Here is a 24,486-nt window from a genome sequence, read left to right on the forward strand (position 1 = left end):
AGCCACATCATCATTGTCTGTTATACTGCAGCTCTATTTCCCAGCAGAGAGATTGTCCCAAGGGAAAAGCAGCCCCCAGCTTACTGGTCACAGCTCTCCTGTCTTTAGCAAGATGGATTTATATCAACTTATTGCCATATTCATACTGTAACATTAAAGTTACCTTCCTGAAACAGATAATGTGTGATACAACTTACTATTGATTCGCATGCAACAGTCAGGCCCTCAGAGTGACTATGTATGTGATTAATAAGGTTGATCTCTTTAGTAAAACACTTGCTGCACTCAGAGCATGTATATGGCTGAACCCCTGTGTGACTCATTGGATGTATAACAAGTTTTTGGGGTTTATTCTAATTGCCTCACAAGGTTGCAAATTCACAGCCTTGTGAGTCCACCAAACCCCGCCTGTGAATGCCGGGCTGCTCGCCGAAACTTGCAGCCGGTGTTCCCACGGACAGGCTGCAAATGGATGTTTAATATAAACATCCATTTGCAGGCTGTTATGAAACACCTACATCATTCCATGGTCGCCGACCATCAAATGATGTGGAAGGCACATGCACATCTAAGGTTGCTCAGAGTAACTGTAGATGTGTGTGCATTCTGAAGGAATTGGGCGGGCAGCTGATATCTGGTGATTTCAGCCGCCTGCCCCCTCACTGAAGCGCTGGGTATTCCCATATGAAAATGGACCGGTTCAGTGCCCCCTGTCTTTCAGCCCTCTGCCCACAAGGTTAGTTGGGAGCAACCAGCGAAAAGGTTGTTCGCCATGGGTGCACGCACCCAGCATCTGCACATGCGCAGAACTGACCCTACACATGTGCAGACGCATAACATCTGTGTCGCCCGGCTCTGCTGTAAAATGTCTTCTTATGCTGTGCCAAAAGCCCAACATCGGACACTTTGCGAACGAAGGGGTCCGAATGTACGGACTTGAATAAGGTCCCTTGTTTCTTAGTGAAACACTTGTTACATTTAGAGTATTAATGTGTTTTTATCCTGTGTGAATCCTCTGATGAAGAAGAAGACTTTTCTTTACTGTAAAACACTTTCTGCATTCAAAGCATTGAAACGGTTTCTCTCCTGTGTGACTCCTTTGATGTTCAGAAAGATGTGATTTCTGAGAAAAACACTTGCTACATTCAGAGCATTTATATGGTCTCTCTCCTGTGTGACTCCTCTGATGTACACCAAGTGCTTGCCTGGTGATAAAACACTTGCTACATTCAGCACATTTATATGGTCTCTCCCCTGTGTGACTCCTCTGATGTCTGAGAAGATGTGATTTACATGTAAAGCGTTTGTCACACTCAGAGCACAGATGTGGTCTCTCTCCTGTGTGACTCCTCTGATGGCTGAGAAGATGTGATTTACATGTAAAGCGTTTGTCACACTCAGAGCACAGATATGGTCTCTCTCCTGTGTGACTCCTCTGATGGATGAGAAGCTCTGATTTACATGTAAAGCGTTTGTCACACTCAGAGCACAGATGTGGTCTCTCTCCTGTGTGACTCATCTGATGTATAACAAGTGCTTGCCTGGTGATAAAACACTTGCTACACTCAGAACATGTAAATGGTTTCTCTCCTGTGTGACTCCTCTGATGTGTGAGAAGATGTGATTTACATGTAAAGCGTTTGTTATACTCAGAGCACAGATGTGGTCTCTCTCCTGTGTGAATCCTCTGATGGGTGAGAAGCTGTGATTTACATGTAAAGCGTTTGTCACACTCAGAGCACAGATGTGGTCTATCTCCTGTCAGACTCATCCTGTCATAGATAAGATACAAATTAGCTGTGGAAGGTTTCTCCCATGCAGAAAATGAAAATGTCTTTTAGAGAATCCTCCAGAGGTGTATAGGAAAACACTATCTATAGTTGGTTTGATCCGAGAATAATGTCCTTTTAACAATGGTCTTGTAATGTTCTTAGCAGAATTTGTGGATTAAACCTGTAACATAAAAAAAAAAAAAATAATTTCAAATACAATTGTATTGCATAAAGCACGACATGTAATAATAGATTATTCAATGCATGTGAGACTGATATATATCCAAGGCAATAGGCAAACATCCAAATGGTATATCATAGCAAATACAGTGGGCAAGAAATAGCACAATATAATAGTCAGTAATGTCATTCCATTAATATACCAAATAAATATGATGCCGTTTGTCATAAATGAGGAATTACTACATGAAAACTCTTCCAAGATCCCTTTGTGGAGATAATCGCAGTATTGCTGTCCATAAATATATCATAAGCCAATGCATGAGAAGATAAGAAAGGGGCAGGGGGTGAGAGGAGCCGCACATGAGAAGGCTGAAATTACCCCCTGTCCTATGTTGTAGGGAATATTTCCCAAGACTCTCTGTTGTTCATACCACGTGGAATATTTTAGAGTATCTGCTATTCTACACTGGAATTCCCTTGGTAGAGTGGAAACATAACCTTCCTACATATCAAACACACCTGGTGCTAAGTGTTCTTCATTCAGAGATGTTTCTATCCAGTCCCAGACAGATATTGGGCCCAGGATTATTGTCTATAAAGTGTAATTTGTCATAAACAAAGTTCCCATTTCCCATGAAGCAATGTATAGATTGAGTAGTGTGGCCAGTGCTGCTGACTGTCTAAAGCCCCGTACACATGGGGGAGATATATTGTTCAGCAATATAATGCTCAGTAGTGTCTCCTTTTCATTAGCGACCAGAGATGGTCGCTGATGAAAGTGAACCTCTGCTGGGGGAGCCACAGAGGTAATCAGCTGGTCGCAGGAGCAAGCTCCTGCGACCAGCGCTTAGAGTGGGGCTGAAAACGGGAGCGCACCCTGCATTTTATCGCCGGGGGACACTCCCATCACTGGCAATATGGTCACCAGCGACCATATTTCCAGCGATTTCAGCCCCTATCACCCCCATGTGTACACAGCTTTAGAAAGGGAAGGGGCCCTGTCTATTATGTCAGTCCAGGGTCCCACATATTCTGATGGCAGCCCTGATCCCAATGATTGCCCATCAGCTGTGAATGGAATATAAATGACTATGTGATCTAATGAGAAATTCCTAATAAAATGCCAAAATTGACATAGTAATGGGCAAATATAGAAGCAATGGAGGAACTATATCCTCTACAAGGACTGGCTATTTGGGCCACTACCTGTATATTGTTTCTGTGCTACCATTACCTCTTGTTCCTGTGTGTTATCTATATCTGTTTGTGGTGAAAAATCAACTGATATTTTTGTTTCATGTGCGCAGTGTTTGGGTGATAGAAGTTCCCGTATCCTCACACTTTAATCATAATATATGTTACTAGTATGTTATTGCAACAATCTTAATGAGTCACCATTCCTTGATTATATTTTACATACAAAAAACGTATATATATATATATATATATATATATATATATATATATATATATATATATATATATATAGAGAGAGAGAGAGAGAGAGAGAGACATTGGATGGGCTCTGCACACACTAAATTAACTGATAATAAATAGTGGAGATTTGGTTCATGAATTGATCAATGCATTTAAGCCTGCAGCCCCCGTCAAGGGACCCCACTGTTCTGCAGGTCCTACCACTATCGCTGAAAATGGCTGCAATACACATAGCTATCACATCAATGTTTGATACCAGGCATGCTATCAGGTCTGAAGCTCACAGCAGACTTTGCTTTTATGGGTGAGCAGCTACCAACACACCTGTCACTAATCATCTAGGGAAATGGCTAACACAAGCTATGGAATCTTAGTTAAAAACAGGTTGCATGAGAGAATGTGACCACAATAAGACTAATTAAAAAAAAATAATCTAATAAACAATATATACACTTAACATCGGCACTCACCTTTCCTGGTTTTGGGGTGCCCTATGGCTTGTGACCACATTGTTTAAACAGACATTGGATGGGCTCTGCACACACTAAATTAACTGATAATAAATAGTGGAGATTTGGTTCATGAATTGATCAATGCATTTAAGCCTGCAGCCCCCGTCAAGGGACCCCACTGTTCTGCAGGTCCTACCACTATCGCTGAAACCAGGAAAGGTGAGTGCCGATGTTAAGTGTATATATTGTTTATTAGATTAATTTTTTTTAATTAGTCTTATTGTGGTCACATTCTCTCATGCACCCTGTTTTTAACTAAGATTCCATAGCTTGTGTTAGCCATTTCCCTAGATGATTAGTGACAGGTGTGTTGGTAGCTGCTCACCTATAAAAGCAAAGTCTGCTGTGAGCTTCAGACCTGATAGCATGCCTGGTATCAAACATTGATGTGATAGCTATGTGTATTGCAGCCATTTTCAGCGATAGTGGTAGGACCTGCAGAACAGTGGGGTCCCTTGACGGGGGCTGCAGGCTTAAATGCATTGATCAATTCATGAACCAAATCTCCACTATTTATTATCAGTTAATTTAGTGTGTGCAGAGCCCATCCAATGTCTGTTTAAACAATGTGGTCACAAGCCATAGGGCACCCCAAAACCAGGAAAGGTGAGTGCCGATGTTAAGTGTGTATATATATATATATATATATATATATATATATATATATATATAGTCCAGGAATCCACACAGAAGGTGTAGAAAGGAGAGCACTCTCCAATCACAAATATAATTTTGTGAAAATCCAAATGAGTTAAATAATGAAATAAAGAGACATCACAATCCTTGGAGGTAAAGGTGATATAATAGTATGATAGCCCCGACGTTTCGGTCCAAATCAAGGACCATTATCAAGGAGCCTAAGGCTTACAGAAAACATAGGTCATATACACATTAACATTACAGCAGAAATGTGCATGAATACAGCAAAGTAAAGGTAAAGTCTTACATTGTCATCAAAGTATACAGGTAGTCAGCGATGAGGTAATCTCTGCCTTGTAGGACAGGACAAGATCAGCTACCTAGTGAGTGCAGTCCGGGTCCCGCTATATATACCCATAGGAAGGGGTTAAGGAGCAGGAGATCGCGCCATAATAGCCTGCGTGTCAGGCTGCTGGAGCGCAAGGCGATTTCCGGAAATACCGGAAGTCAAGTGGTCGGTGGAACGCACTTGACCCGCACAGCTTCCGGGTAGCCGGGAGCTGTGTCATAGTTACATGAGTACGGAGCGGCGAATGAAAATACTGCGCTAATGGGGACTTGTTAAACAATGTAAACGGATGATCAAGGGTCAATCAGGACCCATTAGAGAGACAATTAGTCAAATGGGATTAGGAGGGATCGCGCATGGCAGGGTAAATAGCGAGAGCCGGAGCCAGAAGCAGGAAAGTGCTGGGGAGGCAGATAAGACGGCGAATGGTTACAGATAATACTGAAGGGTCAAAGTTAGTGCCAGAGGGCACTGTATAGTAGTCTAACGAGTAACCAGGCAAAACTGGGTGGAAATTAAATGAAAATAAATCATAAATGTCCGGGAGTGCTAAAGGTGAGAGAGATAAAATTGTGAAAGTTACTTAAAAACTGAACAAGAGGAGATGGTAGTGTGCAAAAGAGGGGTACAATGGGGCTGACATGATATTGCAAAGGTGAATAATTACACAAAAAAAATTACACAAAAAAAAGGGCGTGGCTACACATATGGAAAAATGCTGAAGACAATTATGCGGTGAATACAGAGCATACATATGGATGGGATAGAGCATAAATGTATGTTGGTCCAGCGGCATCGACAATGTATACATAGGTGTCACAAGAACAACAGATAATATATATAGACATATAGGTAGAGGATGGATACATCAACATGGTCTCAGAAAAATGGACAGGGGGTTGTTTTCATTAAGACCCCTGGGTGCGATTGTGTCAAGTCTATGAATCCAGCGGCTCTCAAGTTTTTTAAGTCTCAGGCCCCTGTCACCTCCACGTGGTGATGGGGGTACCCAGTCAATGAGTCGGCATCGGAGGTTGGCGTTCTGATGACCTGCTGCAAGGAAATGTCTAGGGATGGGCAAATCTGCTTTCTTAGATTCAAGTGCACTACGGATGGAATTCCTGTGGTTCGCCATCCTCTCTCTAAATTTCCTGGAGGTCATGCCAACATAGGCCAGTCCACAAGGGCAGTTCAGGAGATAAATAATATGGTCCATTTGGCAATGGAGGCGGTATTTGATTTTTATTGGTTTACCCGAGTGGGGGTGCGGGAAGGTAGGGCCCGGGGTCATGCTGCTGCAAGTTGTGCATCCAGTGCATCGGAAACATCCGGGGCGTTTAGTGTGTAGCCAAGTAATGCTGCTGTCGGGTGTGGGGTTCACCATCGGGCGCATAAGTAATTGTTTCAGGTTGGGTCCTCTCTTGTGGGCAATCATTGGAGGTCCATATTGTTGTAGTTTAAGGTTTTTATCGGTGGCGATGATGGGCCAATGCTTTCTTAAGCTCTTCTGGACGTTGGAAGATACGTGGTCGTACTGGTTTACAAACACCATTCTTGGGGGTTTTGTAGGTGTCGTCAGGGCGTTAGGCTGTGGTTGCAGTAGGTTGGATCTGGCTTTGACGAGGCAGCGTTTCAGGGTGCTGGATGAGTAACCTCGTTCAGAGAAACGATGGGTCATTTCTTGGAGTTGAACCTCCATTGTGGCTTGGTCTGAATTGTTTCGGATGACCCGCATGTATTGGGAGATGGGTAGGTGTTCTTTGAGGGCTGGAGGGTGTTGACTGGTTGTTGAGAGTAATGTGTTGCGGTCTGTTGATTTCCTGAATAGGCAGGTATGCAGAGTGCCATCCTTGATGGAGATGTTGATGTCCAGGAAGTTTATGGACTGCTGGTCACTGAGATGAGTGAATTTTATGGGACAGTTGAGATCATTTAAGGATTGAACCATCAGATTAAATGCTTCTGTTGTGTCTGACCAGATTAAGAACACATCGTCGATGTAGCGCTTGTAGAAGAGTATCTGCGGGCCATATTGTGGCATGATGTGGGTCTCCTCGAAGTCGGCCATGTACAGGCAGGCGTACGACGGGGCCAAATTTGACCCCATCGCAGTCCCAGACACCTGTATGTAGTACTTGCGTTGGTAAAGAAAGTGATTGCATTTAAGAATTGCTTCAGATAGGTCGACCAAAAAATTGGTAGGTGGTTCAAGGGTGGGTCGGGCATCCAGCTTGGATTTCAGTACCCGTAGCCCGTCTGTATGCGGGATCACTGTGTACAGTGAGCACACGTCCATAGTGGCCAATAGTATCGGGTTTGGTGGGAATTCGATGGATTTTAATTTTCCAATAAAGTCAGTGGTATCACGGACATATGTATTGCCGGAGGTCACCAGGGGTTGCAAAAAATGGTCCACATAGATGGCTAGCGGTTGTAGTAGAGAGAGTCTGGCGGAAATAATGGGTCTTCCAGGTGGGTGAGAGTGGGATTTATGGATCTTGGGTAGGGTGTATATGATGGGGCACACAGGGAAGTCTACTGTTAAGTATTCAAAGGTCTCTTTGGTGATCCACTGTTGAGTCAAGCCGTCGGTGAGCAGTCTGTCAATACGTTTTTTGAATTCAGGAATTGGGTTCTGTGGTACAGTTTGGTAGGTGTTGTTGTCAGCCAATTGGCGCTGTATTTCGGTGTGATAGTCAGACCAGTTTTGTACCACCACCGCCCCACCTTTGTCAGCTGGGCGGATGACCAGGTTAGGGTCATCTCTCAAGGCTTTGAGGGCCGTACGTTCAGTTGGGGTTAGATTGTCAAATCTAGGTTTAGGTGATGTTTGTAGAATATCGTTCTCGACCAGTCGTGTAAAAGTTTTGATGCTGGGGTTGAGTGAGATGGGATCAAACATTGAGGGTTTATGGAAACTAGAACGGGGAGCAGTGTTGGTAGCACCAGCAAACTGTTCTTGTAGTCGTAATTTTCGGCTGAACTCATAAACATCTACGGCGGTATTGAAGTTGTCGTGTGGACAAGTGGGTACAAAGGACAACCCCTTGGCTAGAAGCGAATTCATTGCCGGGGTGAGGGGTGTGTTGGACAAATTGAATACTAGGTCAGTACTGGTTTCCTGACCCTTTTTCCTAGTTCGGCCACACCGAGGGTGTGGTCTATGCCCCGTCCTCGCCCTCTTGGTGGTTTTCTGGCTTTGGAACTGTTGCCAGGGTCTGATCCTAAAAAATCAGATTGTGGCCCTGATTGCTCGTTATCTGATGCTGATGTGGAAGATCCAGTATTGAGGCGATAAGGGTTGGGTTGGCGCCTAGGTCTATATGGCCTCAGAGTACGGCCGCTACCCGAGTCACCTGCCAGCCACCTGTAAACCGTGTGGTTCTGGTAGTCGGAGGTAACCACTGTTAATTTGTTCCGTTTGAACGAGATTAATTCCTGTTTGTAGGTGTCTACTTGGGTCCTAATTTTGTCAATTAGGTTGCAAGTTTTATCACTCTTAATGGCTGGTAAATGGGCAACGCCAAATGTGTCAATCTCTTGTTTGACCTTTTTGAGTTCGGTGCCCACCTCCTCTATCACTAGCAGCATAAGGTCGAAAGAACACTTATTTAAAACGCCACACCATCGGCTGCAAAACGTCGGGTTGCGTCTGCCAATGGTGGGTATGTTTGCTACACGGAAGCCTCTGGGGATATATTTCTTTCTGTGATATTCGGACACCCCTCACCCCGGCAATGAATTCGCTTCTAGCCAAGGGGTTGTCCTTTGTACCCACTTGTCCACACGACAACTTCAATACCGCCGTAGATGTTTATAAGTTCAGCCGAAAATTACGACTACAAGAACAGTTTGCTGGTGCTACCAACACTGCTCCCCGTTCTAGTTTCCATAAACCCTCAATGTTTGATCCCATCTCACTCAACCCCAGCATCAAAACTTTTACACGACTGGTCGAGAACGATATTCTACAAACATCACCTAAACCTAGATTTGACAATCTAACCCCAACTGAACGTACGGCCCTCAAAGCCTTGAGAGATGACCCTAACCTGGTCATCCGCCCAGCTGACAAAGGTGGGGCGGTGGTGGTACAAAACTGGTCTGACTATCACACCGAAATACAGCGCCAATTGGCTGACAACAACACCTACCAAACTGTACCACAGAACCCAATTCCTGAATTCAAAAAACGTATTGACAGACTGCTCACCGACGGCTTGACTCAACAGTGGATCACCAAAGAGACCTTTGAATACTTAACAGTAGACTTCCCTGTGTGCCCCATCATATACACCCTACCCAAGATCCATAAATCCCACTCTCACCCACCTGGAAGACCCATTATTTCCGCCAGACTCTCTCTACTACAACCGCTAGCCATCTATGTGGACCATTTTTTGCAACCCCTGGTGACCTCCGGCAATACATATGTCCGTGATACCACTGACTTTATTGGAAAATTAAAATCCATCGAATTCCCACCAAACCCGATACTATTGGCCACTATGGACGTGTGCTCACTGTACACAGTGATCCCGCATACAGACGGGCTACGGGTACTGAAATCCAAGCTGGATGCCCGACCCACCCTTGAACCACCTACCAATTTTTTGGTCGACCTATCTGAAGCAATTCTTAAATGCAATCACTTTCTTTACCAACGCAAGTACTACATACAGGTGTCTGGGACTGCGATGGGGTCAAATTTGGCCCCGTCGTACGCCTGCCTGTACATGGCCGACTTCGAGGAGACCCACATCATGCCACAATATGGCCCGCAGATACTCTTCTACAAGCGCTACATCGACGATGTGTTCTTAATCTGGTCAGACACAACAGAAGCATTTAATCTGATGGTTCAATCCTTAAATGATCTCAACTGTCCCATAAAATTCACTCATCTCAGTGACCAGCAGTCCATAAACTTCCTGGACATCAACATCTCCATCAAGGATGGCACTCTGCATACCTGCCTATTCAGGAAATCAACAGACCGCAACACATTACTCTCAACAACCAGTCAACACCCTCCAGCCCTCAAAGAACACCTACCCATCTCCCAATACATGCGGGTCATCCGAAACAATTCAGACCAAGCCACAATGGAGGTTCAACTCCAAGAAATGACCCATCGTTTCTCTGAACGAGGTTACTCATCCAGCACCCTGAAACGCTGCCTCGTCAAAGCCAGATCCAACCTACTGCAACCACAGCCTAACGCCCTGACGACACCTACAAAACCCCCAAGAATGGTGTTTGTAAACCAGTACGACCACGTATCTTCCAACGTCCAGAAGAGCTTAAGAAAGCATTGGCCCATCATCGCCACCGATAAAAACCTTAAACTACAACAATATGGACCTCCAATGATTGCCCACAAGAGAGGACCCAACCTGAAACAATTACTTATGCGCCCGATGGTGAACCCCACACCCGACAGCAGCATTACTTGGCTACACACTAAACGCCCCGGATGTTTCCGATGCACTGGATGCACAACTTGCAGCAGCATGACCCCGGGCCCTACCTTCCCGCACCCCCACTCGGGTAAACCAATAAAAATCAAATACCGCCTCCATTGCCAAATGGACCATATTATTTATCTCCTGAACTGCCCTTGTGGACTGGCCTATGTTGGCATGACCTCCAGGAAATTTAGAGAGAGGATGGCGAACCACAGGAATTCCATCCGTGGTGCACTTGAATCTAAGAAAGCAGATTTGCCCATCCCTAGACATTTCCTTGCAGCAGGTCATCAGAACGCCAACCTCCGATGCCGACTCATTGACTGGGTACCCCCATCACCACGTGGAGGTGACAGGGGCCTGAGACTTAAAAAACTTGAGAGCCGCTGGATTCATAGACTTGACACAATCGCACCCAGGGGTCTTAATGAAAACAACCCCCTGTCCATTTTTCTGAGACCATGTTGATGTATCCATCCTCTACCTATATGTCTATATATATTATCTGTTGTTCTTGTGACACCTATGTATACATTGTCGATGCCGCTGGACCAACATACATTTATGCTCTATCCCATCCATATGTATGCTCTGTATTCACCGCATAATTGTCTTCAGCATTTTTCCATATGTGTAGCCACGCCCTCTTTTTTTTGTGTAATTTTTTTTGTGTAATTATTCACCTTTGCAATATCATGTCAGCCCCATTGTACCCCTCTTTTGCACACTACCATCTCCTCTTGTTCAGTTTTTAAGTAACTTTCACAATTTTATCTCTCTCACCTTTAGCACTCCCGGACATTTATGATTTATTTTCATTTAATTTCCACCCAGTTTTGCCTGGTTACTCGTTAGACTACTATACAGTGCCCTCTGGCACTAACTTTGACCCTTCAGTATTATCTGTAACCATTCGCCGTCTTATCTGCCTCCCCAGCACTTTCCTGCTTCTGGCTCCGGCTCTCGCTATTTACCCTGCCATGCGCGATCCCTCCTAATCCCATTTGACTAATTGTCTCTCTAATGGGTCCTGATTGACCCTTGATCATCCGTTTACATTGTTTAACAAGTCCCCATTAGCGCAGTATTTTCATTCGCCGCTCCGTACTCATGTAACTATGACACAGCTCCCGGCTACCCGGAAGCTGTGCGGGTCAAGTGCGTTCCACCGACCACTTGACTTCCGGTATTTCCGGAAATCGCCTTGCGCTCCAGCAGCCTGACACGCAGGCTATTATGGCGCGATCTCCTGCTCCTTAACCCCTTCCTATGGGTATATATAGCGGGACCCGGACTGCACTCACTAGGTAGCTGATCTTGTCCTGTCCTACAAGGCAGAGATTACCTCATCGCTGACTACCTGTATACTTTGATGACAATGTAAGACTTTACCTTTACTTTGCTGTATTCATGCACATTTCTGCTGTAATGTTAATGTGTATATGACCTATGTTTTCTGTATGCCTTAGGCTCCTTGATAATGGTCCTTGATTTGGACCGAAACGTCGGGGCTATCATACTATTATATCACCTTTACCTCCAAGGATTGTGATGTCTCTTTATTTCATTATTTAACTCATTTGGATTTTCACAAAATTATATTTGTGATTGGAGAGTGCTCTCCTTTCTACACCTTGTGTGTGGATTCCTGGACTATTTTTGAGTACCAGCCTTTTGGCCGGTGCTTTTGGTTGGGCACCCCACTGTTGCTACTTTGGGTGAGAGTGCGGTCATTTGTATCTGTATATATATATATATATATATATATATATGTATTTTTGGAATCCGCACACAATTCATAGGGTCATCACAGTTGTGCTCACTCCAAGGCACAAGACCATCAAATAGAGTTTTTTGAAAGGAGGGCACTCACCAATTCGCAGAAAAAATTCTTTTATTCAGTTCATTAAAATATTGAACTCAAACAGTTGTCATCAACGTTTCGGTCCGCATTTCAGACCTTCGTCAGGACAGACATCAGGGCAACAAGAGATCTTACTCCAACAGAGACCTAATGGGAAATGGTCCCATGGTGAACCTTTATACCCATCCACACAGGAAGTGTCACCCATCAACCAATGGGATTCAAATCACTCCTAATCCACCTAATTAAGGATATATATCCACTTTACAAACCATCAGGGTATACTGACCCCGTACACAGCAGGGTAATATTAGTAATGCTACAAATTTAGTGGGTATAACGGCAGCGATACATACCACCTATATCCGATTTGGCGTGCGTTCCATTCAAATGGAACGCACCGCCATCTTGTTTTCGTCACCGGCGTGTACAGAAAAAGAACTAAAAACCCACCAGTGCCTTGATGATGATAAACACAACTCACCTACTAAGTGCGCCCCCTCACCTCTACAACCACCACTATAGATTTCAGCGGGACTGTCAGACCGATTGTCCGCACAGCCGCTTCGGTGTCACATAGTGTAAGCGTCCTCCCGGAAGTGACGCGTACCGCGTACATCCGGTTAACTTGCGGTGCACAGCGCGATGTATGCGCTCCAGCACCTAGCAACCAAAAGGGCTAAGGTGATTGGACAAGGTGTCTATGATGTGTATAATTCGCTATATGGTGGACAAGAGGATGTGTGCAATACAGTGGCTCGCCCATACATGGACTAAATTTGATAGGATGAAGGCTTCAGGTGGATAAGTGGGCATTATAGAAAATCTGCATGGTGTGTAAGGATGGATATTAGGTTCACCATATGATCACCACTAACATATGTTAACCTAGTTCAATAAAGACAGACATAATACATACATACAAAAAACGAAGAATCAACCCATAGGTGTATTCACCCATAGGTACTATTATTTATACCAGAGGGGAAAGAATTTATTTTCACCCTCCCTGCTCCACTGTACCTACCTTCTGTCCTGACGAAGGTCTGAAATGCGGACCGAAACGTTGATGACAACTGTTTGAGTTCAATATTTTAATGAACTGAATAAAAGAATTTTTTCTGCGAATTGGTGAGTGCCCTCCTTTCAAAAAACTCTATATATATATATATATATATAGATGCCATGACCTGAAGAAATTGCTTATTAAAAAGCAACGAAACGTTGTCCTTATAGGATGGCCTGAGAGTTTAATTTATTCAAGATGCTTGGAGTACTGCTTCCCCCCCCCCCCTTGCCCTCTCTCTCTCTCTCTCTCTCTCTCTATATATATATATATATATATATATATATATATATATATATATATATATATATATATATATATATATATATATATGAGATAGAAGGGAGTTCAGAGTGCGCCTCTAATTACAATCACAAATTATATTTCAATGAATTACTATATAATGTTTTTAAAAAAACAACTTTTATTCAAAAGTGTCTTCTACAAGATGTCGGTAGCCTAGGGCTACCGACATCTTGCAGAAGACACTTTTGAATAAATGTTGTTTTTTTAAAAACATTATATAGCAATTCATTGAAATATTATTTGTGATTGTAATTAGAGGCGCACTCTGAACTCCCTTCTATCTCATTTCTATTACTTTGGTTCCTGTCTAACAGAGGATCCCTCAGAGTTGCTGCCACTAGCAAACGTTAGCGCGGTTTGGGTATCTTTTTCTTTAATATATATATATATATATATCCCAAAGGACAGGCACACCGTATCCCAATTGCAGCTGCCAAGGTGCAGACGCCCAAATGCAAGTAGATAGAATCCAATCACAGCGGCACTCAAACGGACTTGTATCAGAAATGAAAACACCAAACAAGGTATTTAGGTCAAAGTAGCGACGTTTCGGAGGTTAATCCTTTATCGAGCAAAGCCAAGTTGGCTTTGCTCGATAAAGGATTAACCTCCGAAACGTCGCTACTTTGACCTAAATATCTTGTTTGGTGTTTTCATTTCTGATACAAGTCCGTTTGAGTGCCGCTGTGATTGGATTCTATATATATATATATATATAGACGATATCCTTGGACACCTTGAGCAGGTAAAACCCAGGGAAATGAGGCGGCACTCAGTCGACTTGTGCGATAGATTTTTATAGGATATTTGCAGATAAAAATACAAGCGTTATTCGTAACGTTTCGAGACTACATCAGTCTCTTCTTCAAGACGTGCGCTTAGAAAAGTGCAGAGTGCATTGTGCAAATAGAAGTAAGAATACAGAGCTCGTAGGCTCTCTTACCTTAAATGTGCTGCGTGTGGGGTAGAGATTGCGATCCCCGCTGTCTGGACCCCACACGCAGCACATTTAAGGTAAGAGAGCCTACGAGCTCTGTATTCTTACTTCTATTTGCACAATGCACTCTGCACTTTTCTAAGCGCACGTCTTGAAGAAGAGACTGATGTAGTCTCGAAACGTTACGAATAACGCTTGTATTTTTATCTGCAAATATCCTATAAAAATCTATCGCACAAGTCGACTGAGTGCCGCCTCATTTCCCTGGGTTTTACCTGCTCAAGGTGTCCAAGGATATCGTCTGTACATTGCCTTCAGTGGAAGGCACCAGCCGCAGTTGCCACGCATACAGAGAGTGCCGAACAACCTGCATCCTATATATATATATATATATATATATATATATATATATATATATATATATATATATATATATACACACAAGTAACTAGCCAACATAACCATAATGTCAGCTCCCAAACAGGGCAAAACGTGAAGCTCCATTGGGCGCCATCTAGTGACTGCCAGCATGCAAAACACTCCAATTCCCCATAAAGGTGAGGAGCAGCATTATCCTTTTATTACGTCAGATATATTATACAAATGATCCCACAGTATGATAGAGAATATATAGATATAGTCCATATGGTACTTATACATGATATCATATAACTGATAAAGAACACATAGAGATATATAATGTACATATTACTGATTATATATATTGTAACACATATGGTATTATACAGTATAATTATGTGACATCTAAATGATTCCTGCCCCTACATTACTGACACATACAATTTAGATGTAAAATTATAAAGTCCCTTTAATATATTTATACATATAATGTGATCTTTCATGAACTGGTATATTGATTTATGAATACTTAACTGCAATATCACACATAGAATAAGGCCATATTATTATATTATATAGTAATAATAACTTATTATATATTGGTCAAATAAAATGTAATCACTAATAACAAGGCAATATTCACAAAAGAATAGTAAAACAGATTGTGTAATTATCAGCATAATCTTATGTATAAAATAATTACCTTACTCTGGGGATCCTTCCTCTGTCTCTCTTACTCCTCCGTCCTCCCAGCTCTCCAACCAGTAACTGACCCAGCACCTCCTCCATCAGCTCCCAGTGGCCTGATACAGCCTATTTATAGTCTCCCCTCCCCATCTCTCCCCAGTAGTTCCCAGGATGCTCTGCAGGAATTCTTACACTGAGAGGTGACATGTAAATTAGGGTCACATAACATTAGTATACAGTCCTTCACCACAGCAGCTCCTCCTGCCCAGCTCCTTGTCTTGTAAATGAGGTGTAAATATTCCTAAAGTCACTTACTACAATGATAAATGCTAATTACACCCTGGCAGGGTAACACCTTGTATAGTAATTAGATCACAGCAGCCTTTGGCATTCTGTTATGTCACCAAAGGGACCTTTTGTTTAGGAGTCACCTATTGTCTGGCCAGAGTTTCAGCAGAAAGACTTGTTCTACATATCAGTAATAGAAGGAAAATCACTCTCTTTTTATTGGGGCACTGTTTTAAATTTATCTCCTCTATTCACAAAATAGAAGATATTAATTGAAAATAGTATTAGTGGCTATCTACATTAGGACAGCGATTATAGCCCCTATCGCCCCCGTGTGTACACAGCATTAGTCTGCAAGTAAGATCTAAATATACGTAGTAAATAATCCAGTTATACAGTTGCTGAATGGAAAGTGCCTGTAATTATAATCCTGTCAGCACTGGATACATATAGTTAGTTTCACAGACTGTACAAAAGTGAAACACATAGATGTTACCAGTGATAATCTAATTAGGTATAAACAGTGTGTCTATAATACATCACATACGGGCGGGTGGCAAAAGACAATGCTAAGAACACTTCAGCAATAGTAATAGTCTTATTTCATGTTTGAATGTTGCCTTCAGCCCGAGAGTAGTCACGTGACTTGATATGAGAGCACACAATTAGTGGTGTAATTACACAATTATCCCAGTGTATGTGCTTTTACATGGAAACATCACATTTCTAGTGCAAGACAAGTAACTATGACAAATGTTAGCAAGTGGAATGGGAACTGGTCTGCAGCGCTGGACAATATGAATAAATTTACTGGAAATCCCAAAGAGAAGCAGTCCACTCCGTAGTTTCAAGGTAAAAAAAAGTACTGAATGCTTTATTAAATAAAAAGTCACATAAAAGGAAGAAAATTTCCTTAAAAAATCACACAAAAACAGTCTAAAAGTATATACAAAAAGGATTCACTCTCTTCTTTGCATAGGAGAGAAAACAATTTAAAGGTATCTCACCAGATTCTTGGAGACGCAAGTATCCCTGTATACTCTAGACTGCACTATAGGTCCTTATGGTGGGTACACCTATCTGGGTGTATGGGGTGTTTCAGGGCTGGGAGGCCGTTCTGCCACTACGGTTACCTCTCTAGTCCTTATGGATTCCCCAGATCTCAGCTCCACCCGGACTCACGGTATTGCGCTTTGGGTTCTGGAAGCCGCACTGCCACTACGGTTATTCCTTCCTCCTTCTGCGCTCACCTGCAGATCTTTACTGTGTAGTGTATCTGGATGGGTACTTTCAGGACAAAGGAACCGTACTGCCACTTGGGTCCTAAGTCCTTACTCTTCCCAAAAAGGGATCCCCGGTGTCTGGTATAACACGGAATGGAGGGCCGCACTGCCACTGCGGTTTATTTCCCTTGCGTGGTTCCCCATCCCGGGTCCCGTTTAAAGAGTGTCCAGCTTTGATATAAAGTGCTGGCACACTCCTCCGCCTCTGCTGCCTGCACTTGCAGCGTTTGGCGGGCACACAGGTCCAAAAGTTCTTAGCTGGATACTGTGTGATAATACAGGGGACTCTGGTCTGTTTGGAGTCTGGTCTTTCTCCTTCTCTCCACAAGCAATATCCTCCAGCTGCTCACCAACTAGTTTCTAACAATTATGGTCTTTGTCAAGGACTTAGGACCCAAGTGACAGTACGGTTCCTTTGTCCTGAAAGTACCCATCCAGATACACTACACAGTAAAGATCTTCAGGTGAGCGCAGAAGGAGGAAGGAATAACCGTAGTGGCAGTGCGGCTTCCAGAACCCAAAGCGCAATACCGTGAGTCCGGGTGGAGCTGAGATCTGGGGAATCCATAAGGACTAGAGAGGTAACCGTAGTGGCAGAACGGCCTCCCAGCCCTGAAACACCCCATACACCCAGATAGGTGTACCCACCATAAGGACCTATAGTGCAGTCTGGAGCATACAGGGATACTTGCGTCTCCAAGAATCTGGTGAGCTACCTTTAAATTGTTTTCTCTCCTATGCAAAGAAGAGAGTGAATCCTTTTTTTATATACTTTTAGACTGTTTTTGTGTGATTTTTTAAGGAAATTTTCTTCCTTTTATGTGACTTTTTATTTAATAAAGCATTCAGTACTTTTTTTACCTTGAAACTACGGAGTGGACTGCTTCTCTTTGGGATTTCCAGTAAATTTATTCATATTGTCCAGCGCTGCAGACCGGTTCCCATTCCACTTGCTAACATTTGTACCTTTTTTGGGTGTTATTGAGATTGAAACACCATTTGAGAACCACTGCAGCAGAGGGATTAAGGAGCGCTAGAGAATTCCCGGAACTCTGCTTTTTTTTCACAAGTAACTATGACAATATCGGGATATAATCTCACACTGCTGTAGGTATATCTTTTTCCCAAGATTATCAATCAGTGACTAGTATAATGTAAGATTATTAATTAAAGAATTTCACATAATTTGTATGGACAATTTGTATGTTACATATCCATAGAAGCAGGTAGCCAGGGAATATATTGTCAAGTAACGCAAGAGATATAATGGCGTCAGTGTCCGCCTTATTACCTGACAGCAGCTTTTATATAACACATAATATCCTGTACTGTTCTTCATGGCAGGTAAGTGTCCATAAATCTGTGTTTTATTGGTTCAAGGTATAAATTACTGTCTCACCTTAGGAAAATAGTAAAAGACAGTGTAGTTAAAGGAGAATAGTCTCCCCGGTGTGTCTCTCCGGACTGCTGCTGGTCACTATATACGTATATCCAATATGCAGTGTATGGTAACAGGTGTTTTCAGAGGGGTCACCCTCCCTGTTACCAGCCAGTACCAGTGACTGCTAACTGCCACTACAAATGGGGCTTTAGTGGTATGGTGAGTGAGCAGGTCCTAGTTACTGGGACTCTAGGGATATAAATAAGTTGAATATCTGCTGTCCCACTCACCTAGGTGGCACCTTGTGTAGAAATACCCCAGCACAGAATGCTGTCCATCAGTGGTTGTGATGAGAGTATTCAGGGAAAAGAGTTGGGATAGGGAGGAGAGACATAGAACAGCCTTTTACCTTTTCCTAGTGTGCTGCTGCCTTCACATACAATTGGATTGCATTGGTGGATGGTGAGCGACATTCAAGCTGGTTTCACATTGCCAAAACCTGCTTTCAACCCGTTTTTGTAAACATGTCTTAAAATGGTTCAAAAGCCGGTTAAACCCCTTTCATATTGCATGTTGTAAAGGTATATTGCAGTTTCAATACCATTGTTGTACCTTCAGATTCAACCCATTTCACCCATAGAAAGCCATACAATGTTATTTAAAAGTTTTTTTTTTCCCGTTTCTGGGCTGTTCAGACTGGGAAAACGGACAGGGAAAACGGTTCAGAAACGTGTAGGATCCTGCTTTTAACAGGTTTCAAAATACCGGTATTCTGGAACCGGTAAATTGACAATTAATCCTTCACACTGCAGCTGTTCTTGTTTTAAAATGGTAAAAACAAAACGGCAATATACCGTGTCACAGCTGCAATGTGAAGCTGGTATTAGTCAGTGGTGGGGCTGTTAAGGTGAAATAAGGTGAGATGTATGTATCAATATCTGTATGCACGTGCTAAAGCATAATGCCTGTAGAAAGGAGATATGGGGAGACAGAGAGGTACCTTTTTGATCTGGCTGATAACCCGTGTCGGAATCTGCCTGAGTTACAGATGGAGCCAGGTTCCCTCTTGCTAGCGAATCGCCAGAACGTCACCACTGGCGATCCGCCAGCAGCCCGGCTCTCCATCTGACTGAGACGCTTGTGCGTCTCACGCGCACGCGCGTCTCAGTTTCTGTGCGGCAGGCGACGGGAACCTGTCCGTCTCCACTTCAGGGAGAAGGACAGGGTTAGGTGGGGGGGGTGCGGGGAGGCGGTGGGGACCCCGGGTGACCGCCGACAAGCCGGCGGGGACCCGGGGGAAGCGCCATCGGAAGGGGACGCGCACGCATCTCGTGTGCGTGCTTCCCCTTTCGCAGATACAGATGGCGGGTGGCGGGGGATGGCGGGTGGCGGGGGATGTCGTCTGCAAAGACAAGCCCGGCTCCATCTGTAGCTGCTGTGACATCCGCCGTGCATGGTGGTTAATGCACCAGATGATCGTATCGCACAGGGGGCTTCCTCGGTGTCTGCGTTAGCATTTATAAGATGCAATGCTGGAGCCCAATAAAATGCAGAATTATAAATGCATATTCCAGTACAATTTTTTTTCAAAATTTTGTGCTATGAATTGCAAGAATTTATTTTGTTAAAATAAATGATTATTCTGAATTGCAGGAAGGTATGATGGAAGGTCGACGTGGGTTAGGTCGACAGGGTCATTAGGTCAACACAAGCATTAGGTCGATATGGGAAGGTCAACAGTCAAAACATTAACATGGGGTTTAACTCTGTTTTTTGAGTTGACTTGTGCCGACAGGTGGTATTTCATGCCCTACCATCCACTAGGGCAGGGCTGGGCAACACCGGCCCTCCAGATGTTAATGAACTACACATCCCAGGATGCTTTGCATTAGTTTTGCTATGTGGCCATGCTGAAACTGATGCAAGGCATGCTGGGATGTGTAGTTCATCAACATCTGGAGGGCCAGTGTTGCCCAGCCCTGCACTAGGGTGTGGTGGGAGAATGGGGACGTGGTTCTATGTTTCAGTGTCCATGTCGACTGTGTCGAAATCCGGGACAATTTAAAAAAAAAAAACATGTCGACCTTTTGACCGGAGACCTTCTGCATGTCGACCTAATGCTTGTGCCGACCTAATGGCCCTTTTCGATCTAATCAATGTCAACCTTCAGTCATGATGACCTTCCTGCATGTTGACCTAATGCTTGTCGACCAATTTGCTGTCTACCCAATGATCCCATTTCTAGGGATTTATAGGGTGGTTATAAGATGGCAATTCATATTTATTATTATAAACATTATTGCTCTCTGTGATATAAAATTATATTATTATTTTAGAAAATGCTTTTGTATGGTTCAAATATTAAATATAGTTGTTGAAATCTATATAACAATCACATTAAATAAAATTAATTGATATCTAGAGAGTTATTTAGATGAAACTTTAAATATTCTTAATGGTTTCTCAATAGTGTTGGTCTGTTTGATTGATTTGGCACAATTATTTCTATTACATTTTTTAGCCTTTTAAATTAAAAAAGGTGACTGTAGTCTGCTGTAAGAAAATGTATTATTTTATTTATAAAACAGATTTTTTGCAGTTTGTGATATCTAAAAAAATATATATTGTGTATTTTTTTTTGTATCTTTTTGTGACCAGAACTAGCTTTAATATTGTGTCTTGTGTCTGTGATGGTGACGCTTGTGATGAATATAGTGTGTAGTGTAATTTATTTTCATTTCAGTCATTATATAAAAGTGCTTCTAATGTTGGTAATACTATCTATCCTCTGTCTCATGGACTGATTACATATATGTTACCTGATGTTGATTATCTTCCCCAATTCTTAACCTTAGTAAGTTTATAATCCATTTTTATCTATTTAATTATTTTTTTAATTGTGACTATTTGATGCTCAAAGTGGGATAGATTTATCTATATATCCTGTATATGGCATGAGAGGTAGAACAAGGTTTTGATCTTCCAATGTATCTCCTTATGGTCTCTCTTCCATTTTTCAACAATAAATCTAAAACACAACCTGTGCAATGTTAAAGACATAAGGACCTTACCTAACCCTTTACCTAATAGACAAATGATCTGCATCTATCACCAAGAACACTTCCTTCTGGCCCCAAATCTCTGATTTACTATATAACCAACTCCTAGCACACAGTTGTTTTCCCACATTAAGGTCATCCATCTCTGCTTGGACCAGACCAGGACCAGTATGGATGCAGTTTCTATTGTGACTCAGATATTGGCATTGGGACTGTTATTATTATATATAATTACAGGATCGACCATCATTTACATCACAAACATCACTAAACTTATCCCCACGTGGTAAGATACTGTAACAACATATGCTTGGACTGTGCTTCTAGGAGTCAGACATCATCGGTTGTCCCATAAAATCGGTCTGGTGAGAATCACTTGGACAAGCAGAGACATTTCCTAATATACATCTGTGTGAAGGAACCTGTGTGTCATTTTATCTCTTCTATTGTTTTAATACTTGTTTTAATAAAAACTATTTAGATATGATATACAGACAATCTATTCTATACAATCAGTGTCTGAATTACAGGGTAGCAGCCCCTCTATTGTCTATATCACTGGGTGATCACATGTTGTAATATCATGTATATCTTTCCTCCTGTTGTCGGCCATGGATCAGACTATGGAACAGGAGCATCCATGTACTATCAGTGACAGCAGTAGCGCTGATTCCAATTCTAATATTAAAAGAAAATCTGTGGGAAAGTATAATATAGGACAATACAGGATCAGTGTTGGATAATCTCATAGAAGCCCTAAGCTCTACCTATAATGCTGCTTTCACACTGAAGAAACGGGAAAAGGCCCGGTATTCTTAAACGGCACTTTAAAACGGGTCTGAGCCTTAAGACCAGGGCCGGTGCAAGGTAACTCAGCACCCTAGGCAAATCCTTTTACCCCCCCCTCCCCCCCCCTCACACACACACACACACACACTGGCAAATGCAGGATTTTAAAAGGGGGATTTCCAAATAATTAGTTACAGACCAATGGAATTTTCGTGGCTCTGTGTGATTGTTTACAGACCTAGACAGACTTCACCCACCTTCACCCATAAACAGAAGACACAGCCACCATCATTCCCTCTCAGCACTCCCTCTGACCCTAGTCAGCACCCCCACAATGGATAAACAGCAGAGACCATCATAACCCCCATAGACAAAAAAACACCACATGAACAGACATTGCAGGCATTAAATTTATGCCCTCCCCCCCCCTACAACACCATATGCAGATATAACATTTGTAGCTCACAGCACCCCACCCCACACACAGACACACACACCACCATAGGCAGACATCCCAGGCATCATATTTATTGTATTTGCCTGGGGAGAGGGGAAGAGGGAAATTTTATCTTTGCACTAGTATCACTGACAGTTACACAGAAAAGATTATTTTATGTGTCTCAATGTGTTGTTCCACAATAAAAGGATATATTGGATACTTCTGTATCTCTGAATGATGTAAGTGGAGGTGCTCCCCAGAGAGTGATATGATGCAACAAAGAAGGAAAGAAAAGAACTCTCTCTTTTGTGGCGGCACAACTTGATTAGTTATATGTTATTAAAAAATAGCTTTTATTAAGTTATTTATTAAGATATTGGGAGCCAACCTTAACGACAAAAAACATTTTTTCACACATACATACAACACGTATTGCCTGTCAGAGAAATTGTATCTCCTAGACAGAACAAAAGTGAAATTCTATCAAATGACAGTCACAGTTACTGTGAGTGTCTATTTGGTGATTTCTGTGCTATGAGAGGAATAAATTACCCATAGAGACAGTACAATTAGAAAAACATACATAAAACATATATCGTCTGTCGAGAAAAAATGTCTCTACTAGACAGATACTGTAAACAACTATATTGTAGCTATATATTTTTTTGCTACATGTACTTGATTACAGGCTAGAGAAAATATACCTTTGGGGAAGTATTTTTTGTTTGCTTTGTTGTGGTAGTAATCCCACTTATTTCTGTTGTATATAACTAAGGCACTACAAATAGTAACACAGAGTCAAATATTATGAAACAATGTTGCACTGCTATAGTCAGCCCAATGTCCAACCAATCTGCAGGCTTATTATTGCTGGTATTGCACCGAGATGCTGCAGGTGACAGCAATACCAAACTACGACAATTCACAATTCTGAGAGAGTGTTGTGATGCACTCCTTCAGTTTAGTATTTCACTGATATGCTGTGGTTATTAATCTTCTGATACCACAGCTGTCATATTCCTTCTAATTAACCTGGTGGTGCAAACAGAACTGTATATATCCAAATGTATAGACAACTGCTTGATTATGTGGTCTGACACCACTGATAATAGAGGGAATAATTTTTCTAGTTAGCAAATTGAGTGCCTCAGAAAAATACAACATATGTCTTCAACATCAGTGCAGTGTGTGGCTATTAATAATAGGACCACTTTTCTTATTGAGGGTACTATAGCATAACTCCTTAACATTAGATCAAGGGAAGGGGTGCCTTTCCGTACTACAGTGCAAATATATACGGTTGATTGATAGGTTTAAATGCATGTGATTTCCTATGAGAAAATTTGTCAAAAATACAGAGAGAAAAATATGGAGAAACAGGGGGGAAAATCTCCTTTAAATCCGCTGCTACTGCTGCTGCTTGCGAGGAAATGTACCTGTGCCTTTGTAGCAAGTGAGCAAGTGCATTTCGATTTATAGCTTCTGGCAGGGGGGCAGTTGCCGCTGTCCTCACTTAAAGTCTGGAGCGCAACTGATGTGTATCACTTACATATGGTTACAAAAATACAATAATTAAGGTATATCTTCAATCTATTTTCAGACTCTTAAGTGAAGCTAATTACAGCCTCACTTTTCTGGGTTCTCCCTCCCCTGACAGGGGTCGCTCA

General features: G+C 42.4%; 1 protein-coding gene across 1 annotated transcript in view; it reads right to left on the reverse strand.

The window, feature by feature from the left end:
- Positions 1–24,486, reverse strand: part of LOC146073259 (uncharacterized) — a 385,449-nt gene that overhangs the window by 222,528 nt on the left and 138,435 nt on the right. The window contains exon 9 of the mRNA XM_083180446.1: positions 1,033–1,762. Within this exon, the coding sequence (XP_083036572.1) occupies positions 1,033–1,762 (730 nt within the window). The remainder of the gene's footprint in view (positions 1–1,032; positions 1,763–24,486) is intronic.

The sequence above is a fragment of the Crinia signifera genome, chromosome 4 (assembly GCF_055691185.1).
Source record: "Crinia signifera chromosome 4, ASM5569118v1, whole genome shotgun sequence".
Taxonomy (NCBI): Eukaryota; Metazoa; Chordata; class Amphibia; order Anura; family Myobatrachidae; genus Crinia; species Crinia signifera.